Source organism: Phocoena phocoena, chromosome 17, assembly GCF_963924675.1.
Source record: "Phocoena phocoena chromosome 17, mPhoPho1.1, whole genome shotgun sequence".
NCBI classification, from domain to species: Eukaryota; Metazoa; Chordata; class Mammalia; order Artiodactyla; family Phocoenidae; genus Phocoena; species Phocoena phocoena.
The window spans coordinates 77999775-78022034 of NC_089235.1; the positions used below are offsets into that span (position 1 = coordinate 77999775).

General features: G+C 53.8%; 1 protein-coding gene across 1 annotated transcript in view; it reads right to left on the bottom strand.

Annotated features, from left to right (window-relative positions):
- Positions 1-4792: 4792 nt before the first annotated feature.
- AGO2 (argonaute RISC catalytic component 2) overlaps positions 4793-22260 on the bottom strand; it is a 95022-nt gene continuing 77554 nt past the window's right edge. Inside the window, exons 11-19 of the mRNA XM_065895234.1 lie at positions 21421-21554; positions 19897-20081; positions 18510-18669; positions 16216-16306; positions 15444-15638; positions 13046-13180; positions 8557-8658; positions 6334-6533; positions 4793-5784 (exon numbers count right to left, since the gene is read on the bottom strand). Coding sequence (XP_065751306.1) covers positions 5676-5784; positions 6334-6533; positions 8557-8658; positions 13046-13180; positions 15444-15638; positions 16216-16306; positions 18510-18669; positions 19897-20081; positions 21421-21554 — 1311 coding nt within the window. The 3' untranslated portion in view covers positions 4793-5675. The remainder of the gene's footprint in view (positions 5785-6333; positions 6534-8556; positions 8659-13045; positions 13181-15443; positions 15639-16215; positions 16307-18509; positions 18670-19896; positions 20082-21420; positions 21555-22260) is intronic.

Genomic DNA, 22260 nt, shown 5'->3' on the forward strand with positions numbered 1-22260 from the left:
GCCAGAACTGAACAGAGAGATGTTCACGATTCAGTTGATTCAGGCAACATTTTGGCTATTTTCAGTGTGGACAGCTACACTTAAAAGCAAACATGAATCTATTGAGAGTTCAGAGGTAGCCTTTATCTGCGTTTATTGATTTATTTTTCAACTAAAAGGTATCAGAAACCACCTTCTGTAGTGATATGGCTAAGCCAATACATTCACTTTAGACAATAAAATGGCAAAAGATCCAAAAAAAGCACTAAGTGAGGGCACCGAGGTGGCATCGACGCGACACTACCACACACTCAGATGGCTGGTTTGGGTGTAAAAGCTCCTCTGTGTGTCTGATACTGTGTCACCTGATCACAGACAGAACTTACACGCTGCGGACTGGGGCACACACTTCTCACCTGGCCACATCACGAGGCCTAAAGGAACAGCCTGCCTTTCGGGTCTGCCTGGCACCTGTGGGTTAAGCCACACATGACAGCTTTGACATAACAGCGACCTCATGGCTTTCAAACGACGGGTGACCGAAGAGAAGCAAGGGAGGCCCTGACTCTCTAGTAACATTGGCCGTTCAGATGCTTCCTATCCAAGCTGTCAAATGCTGGAGCGAGCTAGCAGCAAATGCTTTAGGGAGTCATGGCAAATAACAAGGAATTAGACCAGAAGCATTCAAAGGATTTACAATTAATCCTCTTAGAATTAAATCTCAGACCGCAAGGAGAGAGCACACTCTTCTTCCAATACACTGCAAACTTCCTTCCAGAAAGAGACGGCAACGAGGCTAATCTGTCCTTCATGAATGGTCAACACACACACATACACGTGGCTGTAGAGGGGGAAGGGCAGCGGCCAGCCCACACGGCCCTAACACGTAATACTGAAAAACGTGGCAGGATCACTAAAACAAAGCAACGCATTGTATTACATCATTTCTGCTATCCTAAATCTATTTACAATCATTTCAAACAAGTACAGCAGATGCAAAGTTGGACATAATAAAAAGGAAGCTGTCAAAAAATCAGTGCAATTATTTCGAGTTGAAAAAATTTTCCTTACAAAAGAAGTCAGCATGTGTGTGTAACACGGACAGCCCTATTACGAAGTCACACGTGCACTGTGTCTACACTGAGAGACGTCACAGCAGCCGAAACTGCTGGCACGGCAGCTAGAGAGAATATTCTTGGTTCCTTTGGGGGAGGGCTTAAAATACAAAGTATTTGCATTCTGAAAGTGAGGAAGTTTCTCTTCATTGTACATTCCTTTTCTCATGAGCGTTTGAGAGATGAGTTAAAGAGAGGTCACAGGGAAATTTCTATGGCTTGTCTGGGCCACTGGGATTGTCCACTGTCTGGATTATGTCAACGTCTAAAGCTCCTCCTAATGGAACTGCCTTAGGTGTAGGAAAATGCCCATGAAAAATCCTTTGAACTGCCCAACAGATCAAAGTCCCACTCGAGGACTCCATCCAGATCCTGACGGGTGGCTCCATGAAACGACGCCAGGCAACCAAGAGAAGCCGCCCCAGCCTCCAGAGGCCTCCTCGAGACAGTCTGGTGTCCCAACTGCACAACGCTTGGCTGGTCTGCCCTTAACATATTGTATCAAATATATAATCTGACTGAAAAACTGCCTTGTAAAAATAAAATTTAAGTCACCCTGCAGATCAATGTTAAATTACGCTGCTGCGTATCTAAGAAGAACAATTCACCCAGAAAAATTACATTTGTGGCTTTCAAAAATAAATCATCCAGCAAACTTGCAGGTAAACATTAGGTAATTTATAAAAGTTGGGGAAAAGAATTTCTATCATATTCATCAGGTACCACATGCACTGGAATATCCGTATCAGACAAATGAAACCAGAGCAGAAAGGAAACAATAAATAGCAACATTTGCATTTAACAACAATAAAATAACATACAATATAACATCGACACCCACCCGCCCACAACCCTGCTGCAGGAATTGAACTTCAGCTGTCTCTTCTAACGAGCACATGCCGGGGTAAACATCACAACAGCACTGCTTACGGCCAGACTCACACAGCACGGAAATCACTCCACTTCCAACAAGTCCCTCCTGGGGAAGCCAGCGCAGTGGCCAGGGATCGCTCGTGGTTCTAGAGTGCAAACATTCATGCACGGGAGTGTGAGGACACTACCAAAAAGCAACACAATCTTGAAAAGAGAAAGCAGACCCTAAAATGTAGTATCAAGTGTATATGTGAAGCCTTCTCAAAACAGAAAACCAAAACCAAAATAAAACAATCCGTTTCTAAAAGTATAGGTATGCCCAGCTTTACAACATTTATCTGAACTAGGAACATCTGAGCTTATTATAATAAGTACACAAACAGCAGGATGGAATCTCAGCAGGGCCAAAGGGCTCTCCTACAAAACGGCGACTTGAAGCAGCTCCTCCGGGTTTCTTTCATCGCTTAGCTATTAGGGTGAGAGCTTGTCGAACGTAATAGGAAGTGGTGAAGGGATGGGAACATGTTAACTTTTCTTACGGTGAATATTTTAAAATACATTAGGAAGAGTACCAGGATAAGGGTCTAATTGGGAAACCTCTTCTGAAGAGATAAATCCCAGTTTTTCTTTGAAATTAATCCAGATTTCTACTTCATAATTTTCACATTCAGTTTGCTTAAAGCAAGGCACACCTTACTTAGTGGGGTCAGGCAGCAAAGCCGGCGAGTGTACACCTCTGCAATTTGTACAGCCCCACACAGGCCTCAGGAAACCCGTCAAACGCAGGCAGAGGCCGGAGGTGCCCGGAGCCCTTCTCGGGCGGCCACGAGGTTGCCCTGGGCGGGCGTGACCCACACAGAACGGGCAGGGCCCCTCTTGGCTTCCACGTGAACAGGGCTTGGACTTAGTCTACTGCACCTTGAGGTTTTACGCTGTCTCAAAATTTATCCTAATAATGGGGGGGGGTTGGTAGAAATTTGGGAAAACAGTTCTTTACCTGAGAAATTGTAACTACAGCCATTTGAATTCTGAACCATCAGACATGTACAAAGGTATGCAGCTAACCCAGCTGGAGACATTTGGTTTACGAATGCTTTTAAGTAGTAAAAGTTTTATAAAACAAGCGCAGGGCTGTAACAAGTACCTTTCTCAAAGTACTCTGGCCCTCTAGAAAGAAAACTTTTCCTTCAAAACGATTTTTTAAAAATTTAGCTCTCATTTTCTGCCAGCCTGTGATCCTGCCCAGTGCATTCGTTTAGAAAGCGTTTCCCTGCATTGCTGGGGAGTCCCTCCCTGCTGGGCCCTCAGTGCTTGAGGGAGCACACTCTCCAGAAGGCTCTAGATTCGAGGTTCTCGGACTCCAGGCAGCCCTGGACCCCCCGCTGATGGTGTAAAACACAGATGCCCAGCCGCCACCCCAGAGGCCGCAGCGAGCACAGGAGTCACGGCGTTTTTACGGCCAATGCCCCGACGGCGTTTTTACGGCCAATGCCCCGACCACCGAGATCCTGTTGCAAGTGGTAGAAACATACCTGCGAGACACACGGTTCTAGATGATCCTAAAAATGACTGAAAACTAACCTAAGTTCAGATTTGAAAAGTGTATTAGTGAGAAGGTTCCCTCCTTAGCTCGAATGCTCCCGGTAACTTAAGCCAAGAGTGTACTGGTATCCTTCTGAACGAGAGAAAGTGCCACTTGCTAACAAAATGACAGGGAATTGCAACATTTTTAGAGCAGAGGCTTCTGTCATTTAAAAAGACATAAAAAAAAAAAGATACAGCAAGAAGAGACTAATGCCATTAATAAGACACCCACATGCACGCGTGCGCACGCACACACACACACACACACACACACACACACACCACTCTTGAGTATATATTGTCACAAATAATAGTCACCCCTTTGTCGTTGCCGCCAAAATCCAGGCCGAGTGTGCATGACAGCGCCTCCCCGCCCCCGCGGAGCCCTCACACAAGACCGAGGCGGGCGCTGACCCCGGCACGAGGCACCCTGGTTGGGACCCTCACTCCACCACAGTGCCAGAGGTAATGTCAGGCCGGGATGGGAGGGCCGTCAGCAGGGCCAGAGGAAACCTACAGAGCACGAAGCAGCACTAGGGAAAGGCTCATCTCCTTCCTAGAATCTCTGTACTGAACGTGGATTGGATTCTCAGAAAACCGCCTACAAGGACAAAAAGCCCACTGAGCACAAACGGAGCTCTCTGCTGTTAGCCCTGTCGAGCTGTCCACGGTATCATTCTTAGTGCAATGGATTCTAGACTGGCAAACCCACGTCCGGGGCCCAGCACGCAAATCCTAGCAGAAGGGTCTGCCTCTGCTGCTGGCTTCGCCATCAGCCATCCTCCCGAGGGCTGGGCTCCTTCGCGGAACGCGGGCCTCGCAGCCCGCAGAGCGCCACCACCGACAGCCTTCTCTGTGTTTCAGTGCATAGATCCTATGACGCTTGTCTAACAAACCACACGCGGAGAGAAGTGCACGCCGACGCGCAGACTCATTCCCAGGAGCGGAAGGATACATACATCCATTTGTGCTTAACTGGCTGAGCGACGCACGGGGATGAGGCGGGGAGGGGAGTGACTGCTGGAAGCGCACCCCGTCCTCCGGAGGGTCCAGGCTGCGCGGTCTACACGAGGGGGTGGGCCGCGGGCACTGAGTCAATTGCAAACTCCTGTACTTAAGCACTGAGAAACCACAAGGGTGGTCCAGGCTCCAGGCTCCAGAACACTCTTGATATGCTAAACAGATCACAAAAGCACCCCGTAGTCAGTAAAATGAAAAACAGCATCTATCTATCACATTAATACTGCAAACCAGATATATATACTCTTCTCTTACATCAAAGACATAACAGTGAAAAAGGATTGTACTGTATTTACCACCACAGACCCGTATTCTTTAGAAACTTTGGAAAATAAATGTCACAGTCCTATAGGACAAATCTTATGATTAGACTGTCGGCATATTGTCTTTTTTCTTTTTTTAAATACATTTTTATTAAAATGGCACTTGTCTGCCAATCCCTCTGGACCTAGAAATGTTGTAAACACACACGGCCCACCTTCTGCCACCCCTCCTTCCTTCGGGCTGAGTGAAAGGTGGGCAGTGGCAGAACGAGAGACACCAGGGCGCCTCGCCTGGCCCCTGCCCTCGGATCCCGGACAGCTGGTGGGAGCCAGGTCAGCAGCACACAGGTGTCACTCTGAAATAAACTTTAGCGACAGCATCAGAATGTTCAAGGCTTTAAAACCACAATGTGTTTTATGTTGCTTTCACGCTCACAGAACGTTCACAGCCAGTTTGAGCCCATCAATTTCATAGAGAATCGTGTGTTAAAAACAAGTAAATCGAACGACCAAATAAATTAAAAATGTTTTAAAGCCCTGAGTTCATAGACTGGTTTTAGGAGATTTTTAGGAAACACGGGACTCTATTTTCATAAGCAGCTTATAAGATTTTGGCAAACCATATTTCCTACGACAATGGGGTCTCATACAGGTCTGCAGTTCAAAATCCAAGTTTGAAATCTGGGACGGAAGGCATTCTGGAAAGTGGAGAATCTACTAAAATCAATGGCGTTTCATGTTCGATGCTGGCTGTCACGGAAGGGCTGGGCATTTGTTGGTCTGAGTGTAGCTGGTCTCATGTGAATCCAACTCGGTACACAATCGTAAACACTAAAACATGTCAAGCAAAGTACATGGTGCGCAGCGTGTCCTGATGGACCTGGACTGCCTTTGCCAACGCCTGGTGGTCTCGTCCGTTACTCTGCCCGGAGGTATGGCTTCCTTCAGCACTGTGGGGATGGGGGACAGAGAGAGAGAGAGAGAGAGAGAGAGAGAGAGAGAGAGAGAGAGAGAGAGAGACAGAGGAGAGGAGGGAAGGAGGGACGGAGGGAGGGAGGGGGAGAGAGAGAGAGAGAGAGAGAGAGGAGAGAGAGAGAGAGAGAGAGAGGGAGAGGGATAGGGAGAGGAGAGGGAGAGAGAGAGAGAGAGAGAGAGAGAGAGAGGGAGAGAGAGAGAGAGAGGGAGAGGGATAGGGAGAGGAGAGGGAGAGAGAGAGAGAGAGAGAGAGAGAGAGAGAGAGGGAGAGAGAGAGGAGAGAGAGAGAGAGCGCAGCCTTTAACGCACCATGAGGCAGCACACTGATAGCTAAGTTAGGACCACGCACCAGCCATCTGGGGAGGCAGCCACACAGCTAACAAATGGCGGTGAAGATGCTAGCTTTTGGGTGTCGTGTCATGGTCGGCTCCAGCCACTGGGACCCCACTGCTTCCCATTCCAGAAAAGCAGCTGCCAAAGCCTGTTGCAGAAACGACCCCAGCCAGGAAAGGCATGCCACTCACCTATCGTGTTCTTTATCCACCAGGTGGTACCTGGCCCGGAAGGCCACCAGGTGAGCATAGTATGCTGGCGCCGGGATGGACACGGAGCGCGTGCAGCGCACGTAGGTGTGACACAGCTGGTAGGTGAGAATCTGCAGCTCATCGGAAGAGAAACGATTGTCATCCCAAAGCACGTGATAGTGGGAAGGCCTGCTTGTTCCCTAAAAGCAGATCAGAGGGTCAGGGAGGTAGACATGCAAGAGAGAAGTCCAGAACTCACCTGCAAAGGGTGCTGCCGAGAGAAGCTGTGCTTCCACCCCACAGTAGAATCCTTCACAGAGGATACAGTGGGAGGACGTTCAGTGGCAAGAAGGTATTTATATTATCCTATTATGTATCGTTATAAACAGGCATCAGAGCCACATATTCTATGACCCCCTACTGGTAAAATAACAGACTATACACACAATTATTTGTGTACAGAAAACTCACAGGAAAGATATAATACAGAAATGGTTGTCTGGAGGATAATGTCATTTGTATATACTAGGTTTTCTACAATGCTTTATTTATAAAGGCAAGAAGAAATCTCTAATAAGTTACATATTAACGCCTTTAAAATGGGAGTTGGAACATATATTTATTTTGTGCAGTGTGGAATCTTTCAAAACTGAAGGAGGTGGGGTTGGTCGCCTGGCCCGTGCCCACCGGGGTTCAGGTGCCGGCACAGCCGCTGCACTGCTCGCCGGGGCACCCATGACCGGGCAGCCAGGAGCGCGCTTGAGGGAAGGGCCTTTCTCTGGCTTCTCCCCACCTGCCTTCCCTGCCACTCAACCCAAGCCAGCCAACAAGCAGGCCCTTCCTGACTCTCTGTCTGTGTTCACGCCCCCGGAGACTGGTGAGCGGCAGACGCTCTTCTCCTCCGGTGAAGCACACATTCTGCGCCCCGCTTTCAGCATTTAATCGGTGGCTGTCATGGGGGCCTGCGGGCAGTGGGGTATTTTGTATCAGAGGGTGTGCCGAGGACATGGCAACCACAGCAGAGCAGGACCCCTTGAGGCCCACTTTGTCAAAGCACTTAAATGTCTCCAGTGCGAGATTTCCCCCATTAGAAAGTGCCTGCGCAGAAGATGCAGGGAGACAGGTTTACCCCTTACACAAACCAGAGGCCCCGGGGCCGAGGGCTCCACCCACCAGGAGGGAAGCCAGGAAAGACAGACTGTGATGGAAGCCGGGCTGGCCTGTACAGAAAAAGCGCCCGCCCGACACGGAAGCCGTCACGGGGACAGACGTGCCCGGGGAAACACTGCGGAAGCCTCCGTCCTCTCTGAGCCACGTTCCTCTTCTTCCTTTTTAACAACCTTTAAAAATGTACACACCGCTCAGCCCTCAGGCTGCACCCTGACAGGCTGCAGGCTGGATGCGGCCCACAGGCCAGTTTGCCAAGCCCTGTTCTAGAGCCACGGTGATGTGAAGGACGTGCAGGTGTATTTCCCGTGGCAGAAGTACAAAGTTTACGGCAAGCCCTCCAAGTTTAAGTTGAAATCCCTTGGGGATGGATATCTAAGTCCTCACTTATAACTTGAAACATCCAAAAGCCCCTCTGTGGTGAAGCAGGACGGGCACCCAGAGCTAAGTCCCTCCTGTCCCAAGGGGCACAGCCTCGCAGATCCTGGTGGCTCAGCTCTGACAACAGGTACGCTGGACGTGGCACTTCTGAGGTGGCAGCATTCTCTCAGAATCACTCTTGGCAAGCTGTGGGTCTCTTCGCCGGGAGAGACAAGGAATGCCACGTGCTGACCTTCCCCCTACACCAGTGCCCGTGCGTGGTGGGCACGCAAGGCTGACCCCGCCGCTCCGTCACCCCTCATACCCCATCCAGCTCGCCGAACTCCAAGCACACAGGGACGCCACTTGTCCCCGCCAGCCTGCCTGGCCTTCACGCTCACTGCTCCTTCTTCCTGGACCTCATCTCGGCTGAAATGGGAACCCACTCCTGGCCCAGCACAGCACCCCAGTGGGTCCTCCGTCCCCAACACCTGATGGTTCTCAGCCTCCACGGTTCACTGGTCAACCGCCTGCGTCCCCTCGGGATGGACTGGCGCCCCATCCGTGGCATTCACCACATCCCCAGTGCCCACGGGAGCACCTGGCACAAGGTTTGTGCTCTGCAGGTGTTTGCTGAATGTGTGGACGACACCCCAGAGACACCAAGACTGTGCAAAGTGGACCCTCTGTCCTTACCTGGATGCCAGCATGACTACACAGGTAGAAGTCAAACTCGGTCGGGTGGGTGATTTTCGTGTCCACGGTCGTCCCTGCTGGAATGTTTCCGCTCTTCCCGACCTTCAGCGACACAGGAGCCCATCAGACACGCCCAGGGGACAACAGGGCAAAGCAAGCAAGCAGGCAAGACGCAGCCACACTGCCTTCCACTCTGACGTCTTTAAATTGACCAATACATTTGCTCAGTGCTATGGCATTAAAATTTAACATATACTAACAACTGAAATCAAATTAATTCCTGTTCTCTTTGGGTTGGGGTTATTTTTCGCCATCTCATACAGGCCCCTGAGGGAAATGCAGAGTCTTCCCTTCACTGAAGCATGTGCATGGGCCATGTGAAGGGTCTTCATTATTGTTGAGGCCAAGATGGAAACTCTCACCGACATAACAAATCTAAGACCAGACGACGGACACGTGACAGCACGTGTCACCTGCCCATGTGCGCCCGCGTGCGCGCGCGCACACACACACACACACACACACACACACACACTACTCAAGGCAGAAGAGCTAGAAAATCCTGACAGCTGTCAAGAACTTCCCCACTCTACCAGGGGTTCGATCACCACCACCAGGGAGGGCGGGTTGCTCCTCCAGAGGCCATCCAAGGAGCTGGGGTGTGGGAGGGACTACAAATTCTACCAAACCACTTAACTCTCAGTTTACACTCTAGCATCGAAAAACCACCAAACATCCGGCTACGCTACTGAAACAGCAAAACTCCCCATCAGTCACGAAGTCACTGATTTTTTTTTTACTCGTGCAATTTCAAATATACATACAAAAAAGAGAATCTCCAGTGTGACCTCTGCACCTGCGGATGTGTGTGTGTGTGTGTTTACTTCTTCTCAACCTTTCTTATACCTTCAGATTATTTATTTATTTGTGTATTTATCTGTTCATTTATTTATGGCTGCGTGGGGTCTTTGTTGCTGCACGCGGGCTTTCTCTAGCTACGGTGAGCGGGGGCTACTCTTTGTTGCAGTGTGTGGGCTTCTCACTTGTTGCGGAGCACGGGCTCTAGGCACGGAGGGCTCAGTAGTTGTGACGCACGGGCTTAGTTGCTCTGTGGCATGTGGGATCTTCCTGGACCAGGGATTGAACCCGTGTCCCCTGCATTGGCAGGTGGATTCTTAACCACTGCACCACCAGGGAAGTCCCAGATGTTTAAAATAAGTAAAATATTTGAAACGAGTGCCCACCTTTGTATCCCTTCCATGCTGCAGCCTCAAATCTAGACTTTATTATTCCTACACATACTTTTATTCTCTGCTACACATTTAGGTCTCCGTTAGCACTACATTGTGTTACTTTGCAGATTTTAAAACTGTAGGGGCTTCCCTGGTGGTGCAGTGGTTAAGAATCTGCTTGCCAATGCAGGGGACATGGGTTTGAGCGCTGGTCCGGGAAGATCCCACATGCCACGGACCAACTAAGCCCATGTGCCACAACTACTGAGCCTGCACTCTAGAGCCCCGCGAGCCACAACTACTGAAGCCCGTGCACCTAGAGCCCGTGCTCTACAACAAGAGAAGCCACTGCAAGGAGAAGCCGGCGCACCAAAACGAGGAGTAGCCTCTGCTCACTGCAACTAGAGAAAGCCCATGCGTAGCAACGAAGACCCAGTGCAGCCAAAAATAAATAAGTAAAATAAATACATAAATTTATTAAAAAAAACAAAACTGTATACGTGTGTCCTATATGTTTTGCTACTTTCTGTTTTTGCTCTGTATTACAATTTTGAGATGTAGTCATTTGGTAGATATAGTTTATTATTTTTCATTGCTATATAAGTGCCAGTACATAAATACATTACAACCTTTTCTCCTGTTAACAGATTAATTTTTTGCTATTATAAACAATACTGCTAGAATATTCTTATAGAATACACGTCTTCTTGTACACAAGTGTGTGAGTTCCTCCAGGGTAGATCTCTAGAATTGCCAAACAGCGTTCCAAGTTGGTTACCCATTTGTATTCCCATCTGAAGTGTAGGAGAGTCCTCTTCATAATAATGCCTTTACTCTGTGCTAAGTGCTCTGCGTGTTAGCTCAGCCAACCCTCCCAACGTCCTCAGAAGGTGGTCCAGGGGGTAGAGGGGCTGACAGCTTGTGGTCACGTAGCCAGGATGCTGAGGGGATGGATTGGAGCCAGGTTATCTGGCTCCAGACCCTTTGCTCCTCATCACGGCACCCACATCCTCGACATTTGGTATTTATCAGGCTAACCTCATAATGTGAGTCCCCCCGACTTTTCCCGTTCTCTGAAATACTTTATACAAGATTATTCTTCGAAGGTCTGGTAAAGCTTGCCTGTACAAATCTCTGGACTAACTTCATAAAATAAGCTAAGTAGTTTCCCCCTTTTTCCTATGCTCTGCCACACTTTAAGATAATCTATTCTTGGAGCCTTAGTAAAGCCTGCCTGTAAAACTCTCTGGGCCTGATGCCTTTTGGAACAATGATTGGACTATCCTACTCAGCTGGTTTTGGTAACTTACGTAATTCTACAAACAAGGGTTTGTTTCGTCTCAGTTTTCCAATGTGTTGTCATGAAGTTGTTATCATTCCATTATGAGTCAAATCACACACACTCCCTCTGCAGCCATTGTTCCCCTTCGGTTCCCAACATGATCACAAGTGTTCTTTTTGTTGAGTCTTGCTGGGTTTATCTATCTTCAGAGAAGTACCTTTTGCTTGTGTTAATATGCTCTATTGCTTCTTCATTTTCTAGTTCATGATTTTCTATTCTGAGAGAGCAAGTGGGGTGCTGGAATAAGCTGACTTTGAGCCCTCCTGACTCCCGGCAAGAGAAGTCTGCAGGCTGAGGTGGCAGGGGGCCTATGCACACCAGCTTTCCCTGCAGTGCGCTTGAAATCAAAATTTTAAGTTTTCTTACGCTTTTTCCTACGTAACAGAAAATGTGGTTTGGGGACTTCCCTGGTGGCGCAGTGGTTAAGAATCCGCCTGCCAATGCAGGGAACACGGGTTCGAGCCCTGGTCCGGGAAGATCCCACATGCCGTCAAGTAACTAAGCCCATGCACCACAACTACTGAGCCTGCACTCTAGAACCCACAAGCCACAACTACTGAGCCCAAGCGCCACAGCTACTGAAGCCCACGTGCCCTAGAGCCCGCGCACCGTAACTATCGAGCCCACGTGCCGCAATTACTGAAGCCTGAGCACTCTAGGGCCCGTGCTCCACAACAAGAGAAGCCACCGCAATGAGAAACCCGCGCACCGCAACTAGAGAAAGCCTGCGTGCAGCAACGAAGACCCAACGCAGCCCCCTCCCACAAATAAATTAATTTTTTTAAAAAAAATGTGGTTTGCAGAATACTGAGGTTTGGCAATCTCCTGAGACCTCTTTTGTGACCTGGGACAACGCCAGCTCAGCTGTCACAGGCAGAGTTCTGTCTGTCAGGTCTGGCTCATTCCTTTCTTCCCATGTTCAGTTTTTCCTAACTTGTGCCTGTTTCACTTTCTGAAGGTGGTCTGCTGAAACAGACCTCTTTGATGGTGTGTTTGTCAATTTCTCCTTGAAATTCTGCCTGTTTCTGCTTCACTTTTTTTCTTTACATATTTTTAGGTCATGGCGTGAGGTACATCCACGTCACAGCTGTTCTATCTTCTCGGTGATCATGACAAAGTATCCCTTTTCCTCGCTACTGACTCTCAATTTGCATTTCGTCTTCCATTTAGGCAAGAAGCATTTTCGGAGCGGTGGTGCCACTGTGGCGTTAGTGGGCTGCACCACGTGGACACTAACGCCCGGCTTCCGGCCCTGCTGGCGGACAGTCTGATGGGATGTCCTTCCCTCTGGGAGGTCTCTTATCTCATGCGGTTACTTTGACGCTGTGCAGTTTTAGGACACTGTGTCTAGGTATGGATTTATTTTTATTTATCCTGTTGGGAACAGGAGAGGCCTTTTAACCTAAGGGTTCTGATCTTTCTCCAACTGTGGACAATTCTCAGCAGTTATCACGACAAGTCTTAAGTCTCCTGCATGCTCGTGGTTCGTGTTCTGGAGCAGCCAGGAGAGGGATGAGGAGCTTGGACACGGCTGTCTGTCAGTGTTCTCCAGACCAGACCCCTGAGTGAGCTCCCCAGGCCCTCTTCCAGCACTCCAACCACCCTGTGGGCTCCCCACTTTACTGCATTCTCCCTCGTTCTTTACACTATGCTGTCTATGACCGTGGTTGCTAACTGGCCCTGAAACCTCACCTTTGGTAATTTTCCTTATCGGATAAATGACATCTGCCTGGACCTATCCTGGACCTGTGGGGTTTGCAGGTTCAAACTTCTCACCAAACTGAGGAGAGCCCTTCTCCAACGTCTCAGGCTGCGTCGCCACGAAGGGCCAGGTCTCCCAAGAGCCTGGGAGGTGGTGCAGGGCGTGAGACCCGTGTCCCTCGAGGCTGCACAGCCCAGGGTCGAGGACACTCACCCGCTCGTTCTTGTCAGTGCAGAAGAGCCGAGTGTGGTGCCTCTTCTGGACCACTATGAACGTGATCCCCGGCTGGTAGTCTTTTTCTAGCTTAATGCATGCCTCTCGGATAGCCAGTAACTCGTGGTGAAGAACCTACAGAAAGAAAGAAGAACACTTTTTTTTTTCCCCCCCGCAGTACATGGGCCTCTCACTGCTGTGGCCTCTCCCGTTGCGGAGCACAGGCTCTGGATGCGCCGGCTCAGCGGCCGTGGCTCACCGGCCCAGCCGCTCCGCAGCATGTGGGATCTTCCCGGACCGGGGCATGAACCCGTGTCCCCCGCATCGGCAGGCGGACTCTCAACCACTGCGCCACCAGGGGAGCCCAAGGAGAACACTTTTGAGGATCATTATTATGTTTTCAGGCCTCTCGCTATCTTGGAATGAATCCCTTAATCATGTGGATGTTTGATACACGTTTACGTTAAGGCTTGTAGTTCCACTAGCTTGCTGTTTGTTACCTGTGTGATTCTGTCTCTCTGAGCCTGTTTCTTCAATAATATCATGGAGCAAACGATATCCAGGTTTCGTGGTTAAATGGTTTAGGTTAGATAACGGAGAAACAGGCTGAGAGCAGTCTCTGGAATGTTCTAAGTGCTACCACCCACCGTGGACATGAGGCACTGGGAAACACATACATGAACAAATCAATCCAACAGCTTATTTTTGGATTGGAGAAGATGGAGAGAATCTAGTAAAAAACAAAACAAAACAAAACAAAAAAACCCAAAAACCCACTGGCTTAGGAGCTGGACCTGAGTTCAAATCCTAGCTCTACCACTAAGCAACTGTGTGGCTTTGGAAAGCCATGCACCCTGTCTGATCCCCAGTGTTTTCAGTTTTAAAATGGGAACATCACACCTTGCAAGCTTGCTGTGAAGACTAAAGTCACCTGCGAAGCGCCAGGAGTTAGGGTACAAGGATGCTGGCACTGTCTCTGCTCCCCAACCTGTGTCAGAGATGAACAGGCACACAGCCTGGCACGGGGTGGTGATGGCTGCTACAGGGACCAGACACCTCAAGGTTTTAGCAACTGCCCTCGTCAAATATTGTGTTGTGATGTCTCAAAACTATGTCTTGGGTTCTGGGTCCAGAAACCCCACTGTGGTGATTCTGTAAGATGTGGAGTGCGTTCACTGAGAGAGAAAACGGAGGATGACACAAACCCTCTTCTGTAGTAAGAATGCCCATGACAGAGGGTGAACGAGTGCTCAGAAGAGGGGAGAACATCTCCCAACGGAGGGAACCAGACGGTTTTGTGTAAGAGGGGCTTCGAGGCCGGCTGGCACAAGCTGGATCTGGACCCGAGAGGCGGCACAGGAACCCCCAACCCAGGTTCCCACAGAAGCTCTGAATCAGGGGCCCTAGCCAAGAGCTACCAGACGGTCAAGGATCCTCAAGCCACCCCCCTCGCCCGCTGTGGCCTCAGCTGCTCCTACTCTGGACCAGGAAGGCACTGGCACCTGTGCCTGGTCATGTGCCACCCCACCTGCCTAGCAGGGCGGCCTGGGGCCTTGGGACGCACTGGAGTGCCTCTTAGGATGTCTTTCTGTCTGGGTGGGTCTCCTGCAGCATCGGGTACTTCTGCCTTCCCCGCCACTGTCTCTCGACGAAGCGTGCACTGGAGACATGGCAGGGATGGAGGTGGCATTAGCCCTGGCCAAGCATGGACACACACTCAGGGCATCAATCCCCCGAGTTCCAGGGTCGGATGGATTCGCCGCTGCCCACACTCCCCTCGACTTGGAGATGCTGCGGGTGCTTTCACCTGGAGCACAGCAACAAACCCCCTTTGGTCCTCACCTGCCCCTCCTCCAGTGCCCCGCTGTCTAAGAGGCTCCCCTGCCTTCCAGACGTTTCCTCAAGGCGATGCCCCACACGTCACCTAAGGTGCCGCCTCTCCCTCCACGTCCAAACAGTGGCTGCGTCCTATTGACTATTTCCAAAGGGCTCCCACCTACCCTCCGCCCGGCCACTCTCCTCACCCTGCTCTGCGCTCTCCCCACTCCGGCCCGCCCCCTCCTTTGCAGACAGAGGTGACCCCCAAGCCACAGTGGTGTCCCTGCCCCACAGAGACCCCCCACAGCCTACAAGGCAAAAACCTGGAGCCGGGAAGGGCCCCTGGCTGGCGTGATCTGGACCAAGTCCGCCTGGACAGGCCTTTCCGCCCCACCTGCCGCAGGGTCCTGACAACCCCGAGTCCATCACTACCGCCCACACGGTGACCAGATAAACCTGGGGGCAAAACAAAAACCACCCCACTGTCTTCATTAGCGAACCCAAGGAGCTGTCCTGCCGAGAAACAGGTGAGTTTAAGACCCCGAGAAGAGGGCAGGGAAGACGCGGGGGAGGCGCCGACCTGCTGGAACTGCCCCTCGGAGACGCCGTCTCGGTAGAAGATGATGCGGGTGGGCTTGAAGCGTGTGGACTTGTAGAACTGGATGAGCAGCTCGCGCACCATGGCCGCCAGGTCCTGGATGATCTCCTGCCGGTGCTGCTGGACACGCACGGTGGCACAGTAGCGGTTCGGGTGGGCGTCCATGCTGCCCACGACCTGCGGGGCAACGCGGGTCAGCAGGAGCCCCGAGGGCCCCCGCTCTAGGGGTGAAGGGGGTCCAGGAGAGGGCTCGTCACACGCAAACCCACCACCTTTACGATTCTTCTGAATGCGTGGCTGTAGTGTTTATAAACGTGTTCCAAAGAGTAAAGGTTTGCCCGAGGGACCTAATAAGAAAATCAACAATTGTTCTGAACCCCTAATTCTGCTTGTGATTAGATGTGGCTGAATTACGTCAGCCCAGAGAAGGTACCTGGCAACGGTGACAGTGACAGTGTTCCCAATTCTTTCAAGCACACCGTTTTCCCAAAGCCATGTGCACCTCTACACATGACACTCCAAGATTCTGACCCCTAAGAGTGACGGGTGTCCCAAAGGCAAGCTGGCCTGAAACCAATCACCCGCAGGTGCCACCCAGAGGGAACCAGACGGCGAGTGCCAGGGACATGACCCCACCGGGCCACCCTGCTGCACTGTTCGTGCTGATCAGACAAGGAAAGGGCCAGGAAGTACGGAGATGCCGATTACGCAGGAACACAGACCAACGGGGGACCCGGCAGGAGGTGATACTCACGGCGGCGATGGACGGCTTCTTCCCGTCCCCGGCAGGTGGGTGTGTGACATCCGCCCCCAGAAAGATGACGGGCTGCTGGAACACCGGAGGCCTGTGAGGGGATGCGGGAGCGTCAGAGGCCAAGGCTCGGGGACACTGCCCAGACCTCTCAGGGTACTGGCACCAGCGTTACTTCGTGTGCTAAGGGTACTGTGGCCGTGTTTGTAAAGACTCCTTATCTTTCAGTCACATGGACAGAAAACCTTACGGGTGAAAAGATGCTTGGTGTGAGATCTGCTTCAGAATAAGGCGGTGGGGGAGAGGGTGTAGGTGGAGCGTAGACTGAATGAGAGGGCTGAGGTGCTGACAGCTGCTGTGGCTGGGCTCAGGGACATGAGGGTTCTACCCACGTAGACGGCTGAAAATTCCAAGATAATTATACATACAAAGAGTCCCATGGTTTGTTACCAACCTTGGACCTGCAGCCGCGCTGCAGGGTGCCCAGGAACATCCTTGTTCTCTAGCTGTTAGAGGCCAGCCCCCGTCCTGACACCCCTACATCTCCTCCAGACATGACCACACACTCTCAGGGCTGCGGCACCGCCCCAGTTGAGAAGTACTGCTCTAAGCTCTCTCCCTGGGTCTTCTAAGCGCCGGCTGCACCCCAGTGGTCACGACCCTGAAGCGCCAGCGTTGGGGACACGGTTCTCGAGCCGGCCGGCGGGTCCCAGTCTCACCGGCTGTGCGCCCTGGAGCTTCCTCTCTCTGTGCCTCACTCTCCTCTTTTCCCTGACCACCTGTGCTCTCCCGCCCACCCTGCGCCTGCCCCCCACCCCCACCCCCACCCCGTGGCTCTTCCCTGCGGCCCCCTCCCCCACTCCTGGATGGGTCCCGGGAGCATCGCAGCACAACACATGCAGTTATGACTCACACCAGCAGAACCACACCTGCCTCCGGACTCCACTCTCTTCCCACAGCTCCCTCACTTCCCTTGCTCGCCTTGTGGCAAAGCTCCCGGAATTAGCCGATCACGTTTACTGCCTCCCAAGCAGGCCTCCTGCTGCCATGGCAACAAGACTCCTCTTTGCAAGGTCACCGATGACCTGCACGTGTCCCCCAGTCCCATGGTGGAGCCTCGGACCTCATTGCACTTGGCCGGTTGGCATCGAGTGACAGGGCCACGCACTGGCTCTTCCCCCGACCCCACCAGGCCCCAGTGCTGCCTTTCCAACCCGGGACTCCCCGGGGGGCCAAGGGCTTGGATGTCCTTCCTATCTACACCCTGCCCTGGGGCTTCTCTCCAGCCTAGAGGCCTTAAACACCACCTCCACGTGAGGATCCCTGAACAAACCCCACCAACACCAGGCCTCTGTTTCCCCTCCTCCCCCCTCCCCCACCCCCAGTGTCTCCCCTGGGAGGCTGACGCACAGCCCAGCTTCCTCGTCCATTGCTGCCTAACCACCCCAGAGGCGCGGGCTTGGACTCACTCTCGAGTCTCCTCTTCCATTCACAGACCATCCCGTCCCAGCCGTGCCCCAGCACCTCTCCTGGGACAACGCAGGAGGGCCCGGTCCCCACTCCACCCAGAGCTGGAGTCGCCTTTTAGAACGAGGTCACTGGAGCTACACCTCCACTCGTGAACCTCCCTCCCATGGATGCGCTCCCCCGGAGGGAGTGCCAGGCCCCCCAGCAGCCCTCTGCCCCTCAGTCTCTCAGTGGAACACCTGCTGCACTCCTGGCAGGCTGTACCACAGGGCCCTTGCATGGCCTGTGCCCTCTGGAACGCTCTCCTCCCAGGCGTCCACGTGATCCCGCCCCCTCCAGTGGCTGCGGTCTGCTTAGTGCCACCTCCCCTGTGAAACCCTCACCCTTCTGAGCTCCTGTCCCTTCCGCTGTGTCACTGTTGCTCACCTGGGAAGTGCGTTTCTGGACCCTCTCACCGGGGCCTGCGCTGGAAGGCTAGGGCTTCTGCACACAGTAGGCGCTCAATAAACACAGAACCTGCCGCTGAGTGAACTGAGCGAGTCCAACGACCCCTCATGGCAGAGCCACCCCCGCTCAGGGCAGCCACCACATCTCACGTGCGGGACCCCCGGCCCCGGACGGGGTAAGAAGTCCCTTCTCCTCGGGCCCCTGCACCCGGTCCTCAGTGGCCTGCAGGTGGCCCTGGTCCCCTGGACCGAGAGTACCCGAGACCCGCGTCCTCCTCGCTTCCTTCAGCCCACCGTCCAGGGGAGCGGACGCAGGCCCCGGCGGGCCCCACCCCCAGCCCCACCCGGCCGGGGAGTCACCTCCCCTGGGAAGGCGGGCCTCACCTCCCCTGGGGCAGCAGGATGTTGTTCACGCCGCCCAGCTTGACGTTGATCTTCAGGCAGAGGTTGGACAGGGTCTGCGGCGTGGTCCTCTGCACGTTCTTCATCTGCACGCACTGCGTGGCCATCCCCAGCACCGTGTCTCCCACACGCTTGACCTCGGCTGCGGAGGGAACGGTGCGCTCAGGGCGGCTCCCCTGGCGCCTCCCCGCTGCCCGCCCCGAGCTCCCCCGCTCCACGTGCAGCCAGGCCCGTGGAAGAAGGGGTCAGAGCCCGGGTTCCAGCTCTGCTCCACGCCTCCCCGGCCTGCGCTAGCTGCGGGGCGTGTGTCCCGCCCGCTCAGGGAGGCCGGGCGGTGCACGCAGCCCAGTCCTGTCAGAAGCGTTTCTGCGACTCATCCAGGCCTGCAGGGCGGTGCGGGCAGAGCCAGGCTGGAAGCCAGGGCTTGCATTCCAAAGGCCACCCTCCACCACGGTGCTCAGGATTGCAAGCGAGCCAATGCCCGAGTCGTGAAAAATATAAACACTGGCATCCTCACATCCTCGGCAAACGCAAATCCGACATCCAAGACCTCTCTGGGCCCACACCCCCTCTACTCCCGGGTTCTTTCGTGAAGCAACTGGTCAGTCGCTCCCTGGGCGGGCCTGGGAGAAGATGCGTGCGTAGCATGGGAATTCCGAGGGCTTTCTCTTTCCTCCTGTCCCTGGACACGGAGCAAGTGCTCCGTCGCCACCCGGACGGGGGATCCAGTCAGCGACACTGACACGCCTCTCTGTTCTTCGACCCAGGGCACCCACACACCTCCCACGCTGGGGCCTCTGGTCCCCAGGGGGCACCCACCTCCCCGTGCCACCGCCACCTGTCTACACCACCAGCGCCCCAGAGCTTCCCAACCCAGGGCCTGGGACTCCATCACAGGGGCCTGGTAACTTTCAGCCGAGTGAAAGTGCAACCACTCTTCTGGCAGAAAGGACTGTGATCAGCTTCCAGAGGATTCTGAGGCGGGCACAGCTCACAAGTGGAGAAGTGAGTCCCAGGCAGGAGCTGAGGACGGCGCCCCGAGTGGGTGACTGCGTGTGCGCCGCCTGGCTGCTCCTCCATCCAGCTGACGTCTGTGTCGGGCGGCGCACAAGGTAACCGCACACGTGTCGAGTCCTGTGCCACCGCAGGATGCCGGCCTCCGGGAACCGCGGCCCCAGACAAGAGTACCAAGGGCGGCTCTGGGCACGTGCGCGGCCGCAATCAGAAGCCACCCAGTCTTTCCCAGCTCTCGAGTGAGCCAGAGACTGGCAGCTCCTCGGTGTGGCAGAGACACCGAGGGCTGAGGCGGCACCGCACACCCACAGCGCCACCGGCAGCGGCCGGAGGCCGTGCGCGCGCCGAGGCCTACCGTAGACGGGCGTTTTTCCGGGCAGAATGACCACCACCAGCTGCAGGCCGGCGTACGTGTTCTTCAGGTGCCTGAACATGGGCTCCACACTATCTGCGCCCTGGGCGTATTTACAGAAGCACGGCTGGCCCTGGATCGGCATTCCTGCGTCTCTCGAGATCTTTCTGAGCTGCTCCGTGAAGGACCTGAAGGAGGAGGAGGTTCATTACGTGAAGCACCGAGAGCGCCAATGATTCAGCTCAACCGGAAGCCCTGGGGAAAGGGCACAGTCCTAACAGATCAAGACCCCAAACCATCTTCATCGAGATCCAAATCCGAGCTGAAGCCCTGGACAAGGCCGTTTCAACATGGTAACAGACAAAGGCGGCCGTTCGTGCTAGCCATGCAGCTTACTGTAAAGTCACGATGACACAGGAGACTTCAAGTCGCGGCCACGCTGCCCCGCACCGGCTGTGACACTCCCAGGGCAGCGACAAGTGCTGTCCTTTGAAAGCCGTGTGTGAGCAGCTGCCGCCCACTTTCCTGCGGATGCCGAGCGTTGTCAGGGTGAGGAGGACTGTGAGCTGACTGTCCCCCCTTGGATTTCCCCCCAGTTATCCCTGTGTGTGCAACTTGGACTCGGATGACATAATCACGGGAGGAAACCAAACAGCCCCCAGTTAGAGTAGCACCGACAGCTGCGGCCGACAGGCCCTGTGAAATCACAGGCGGGGCTGGGGAGACAGAGCCACGGCTCCTATTTTAAGCTCAGGAATAGAAACACCACCGCCTTTTACCATAAAGTCAGGACACTCCGACCCGCTGCAGCCACTTAGCGCTCGACCTCCAGCACGCACCTACGCCCACACGTGCACGTACCCTGGGGCCATCTGGCTCCAGGAAAAGTGAAATGGGGGCCACGGACAGGACACGGAGAGGGGAGGCACCCCGAGGTCGGACTCTAACCCACTCTGCCCCCCGACATCCCGCACTCCCAGCTTCCCCGCTGGTGGCGTGGAGGAGAGGCCCCGCCCCTCTCCGAACCCTGAGAGCCACAGCTCTCTGGAGCCACCCTCTGCTACCTTCCCCCGCTTTGCAGGCCCCCCCGCTCCCCCCCAGAGAGGCAGGAGACAAAAGCCCTCCTCTCCCTGTTAGGTCTGTTTGGCACAAAAGCACGAGCAACTGAGCTGCATGTTTATGGAGCCGCTTTCAAAGGGTCTGACACTGGGCCAGGCTAGGCTGAGACCATCTCCTCCCTTGCCTCTACCTTGTACACGTACTCTTCACTTGCTGTTTTGTTTCTTACGGAACCTGCCCCACCTCTTCACACTCGCTCCAACAGCAAGTCTGAGAAGCACAGCAGCACCGGGGTCCCCCACTTCCCGGCCCGGCCACGCCAGGCAGTGCCCTTCCACGGGGAAAGGCTGCCAACCCCTGCCCTCCAAACGGAGCCCACGATCTGCCCAGCCTGACGCAGCGGGCCTTCCCCGTGGCCCCTCCCCCCGCCCCTCCAAGGCCCGGTGCCCCTGCTCCTGGGGGCCTTACTTGAGGTGGACCTCCGTGCACTGGCGCTGGGGGGCGAAGCACGCAATGGCCCACACCTTGATCTCAATGCCCGTGTGGAACTGCTTGTTCCTCATGTCCCAAACGCCCTGGACAGGGGTGGCAATCGCTTTATTCTGCAAACGGAAAGAAGTTTATAGAGTAAGAAGAAAACGGAAAACATATTCCTCTGACCTTGGATTTTGTCACTGTCCCTACTGCTGTTGGTCCCCTGACCAGATGGCAGCTCCTGAGGCTGAGAAGGGAACCTTTGTGTAGACTCCCCATCTCTGAGCTGCCTGGCACCACAGGGGTCCCACAGGTGTGTGCAGGATGGATGGATGGATGGATGGACGGACAGAGGATGGATGGAGGGGTGAGAGGTGGAGGGAGGATGGAGGGGTGAAGAAGTAGATTGTGGGGAGCAGGGGGGTGCCCGGAAGGCGGAGCAGGGAGGGCCCAGAGCTCCATCCAATCTCACGGGTAGCCTGGAGGAAAAGAAGTGCCTCACGACGTTACAGGAAGGCTTCTTGTCTTATAAACAGGCTTCCGCTCATTTTACCTCATCCATTATCAGCGGGGCAGCCAGGGAAGGGAAGGGAAGGGAAGGGAAGCAAGGTGTTTGTTCCCAGTCCTGTGCCTGGAGCAGACAGGCCAGCCAGGACTGAGCCCATCGCTCCCCCGGCTCCCCGGGCCACGGCCTGCAGTTGCTCAAGCTGCTCCCGTTCCGGAAGGAGAAACCAGCGCACGACGCATCCACTCAACCAGAAACGACCAGGTCTCAGCGCTGTCACTGAAGGAATCTCTGAACTGCCTTCAATTGATTCTGGAGCACAAGGGACG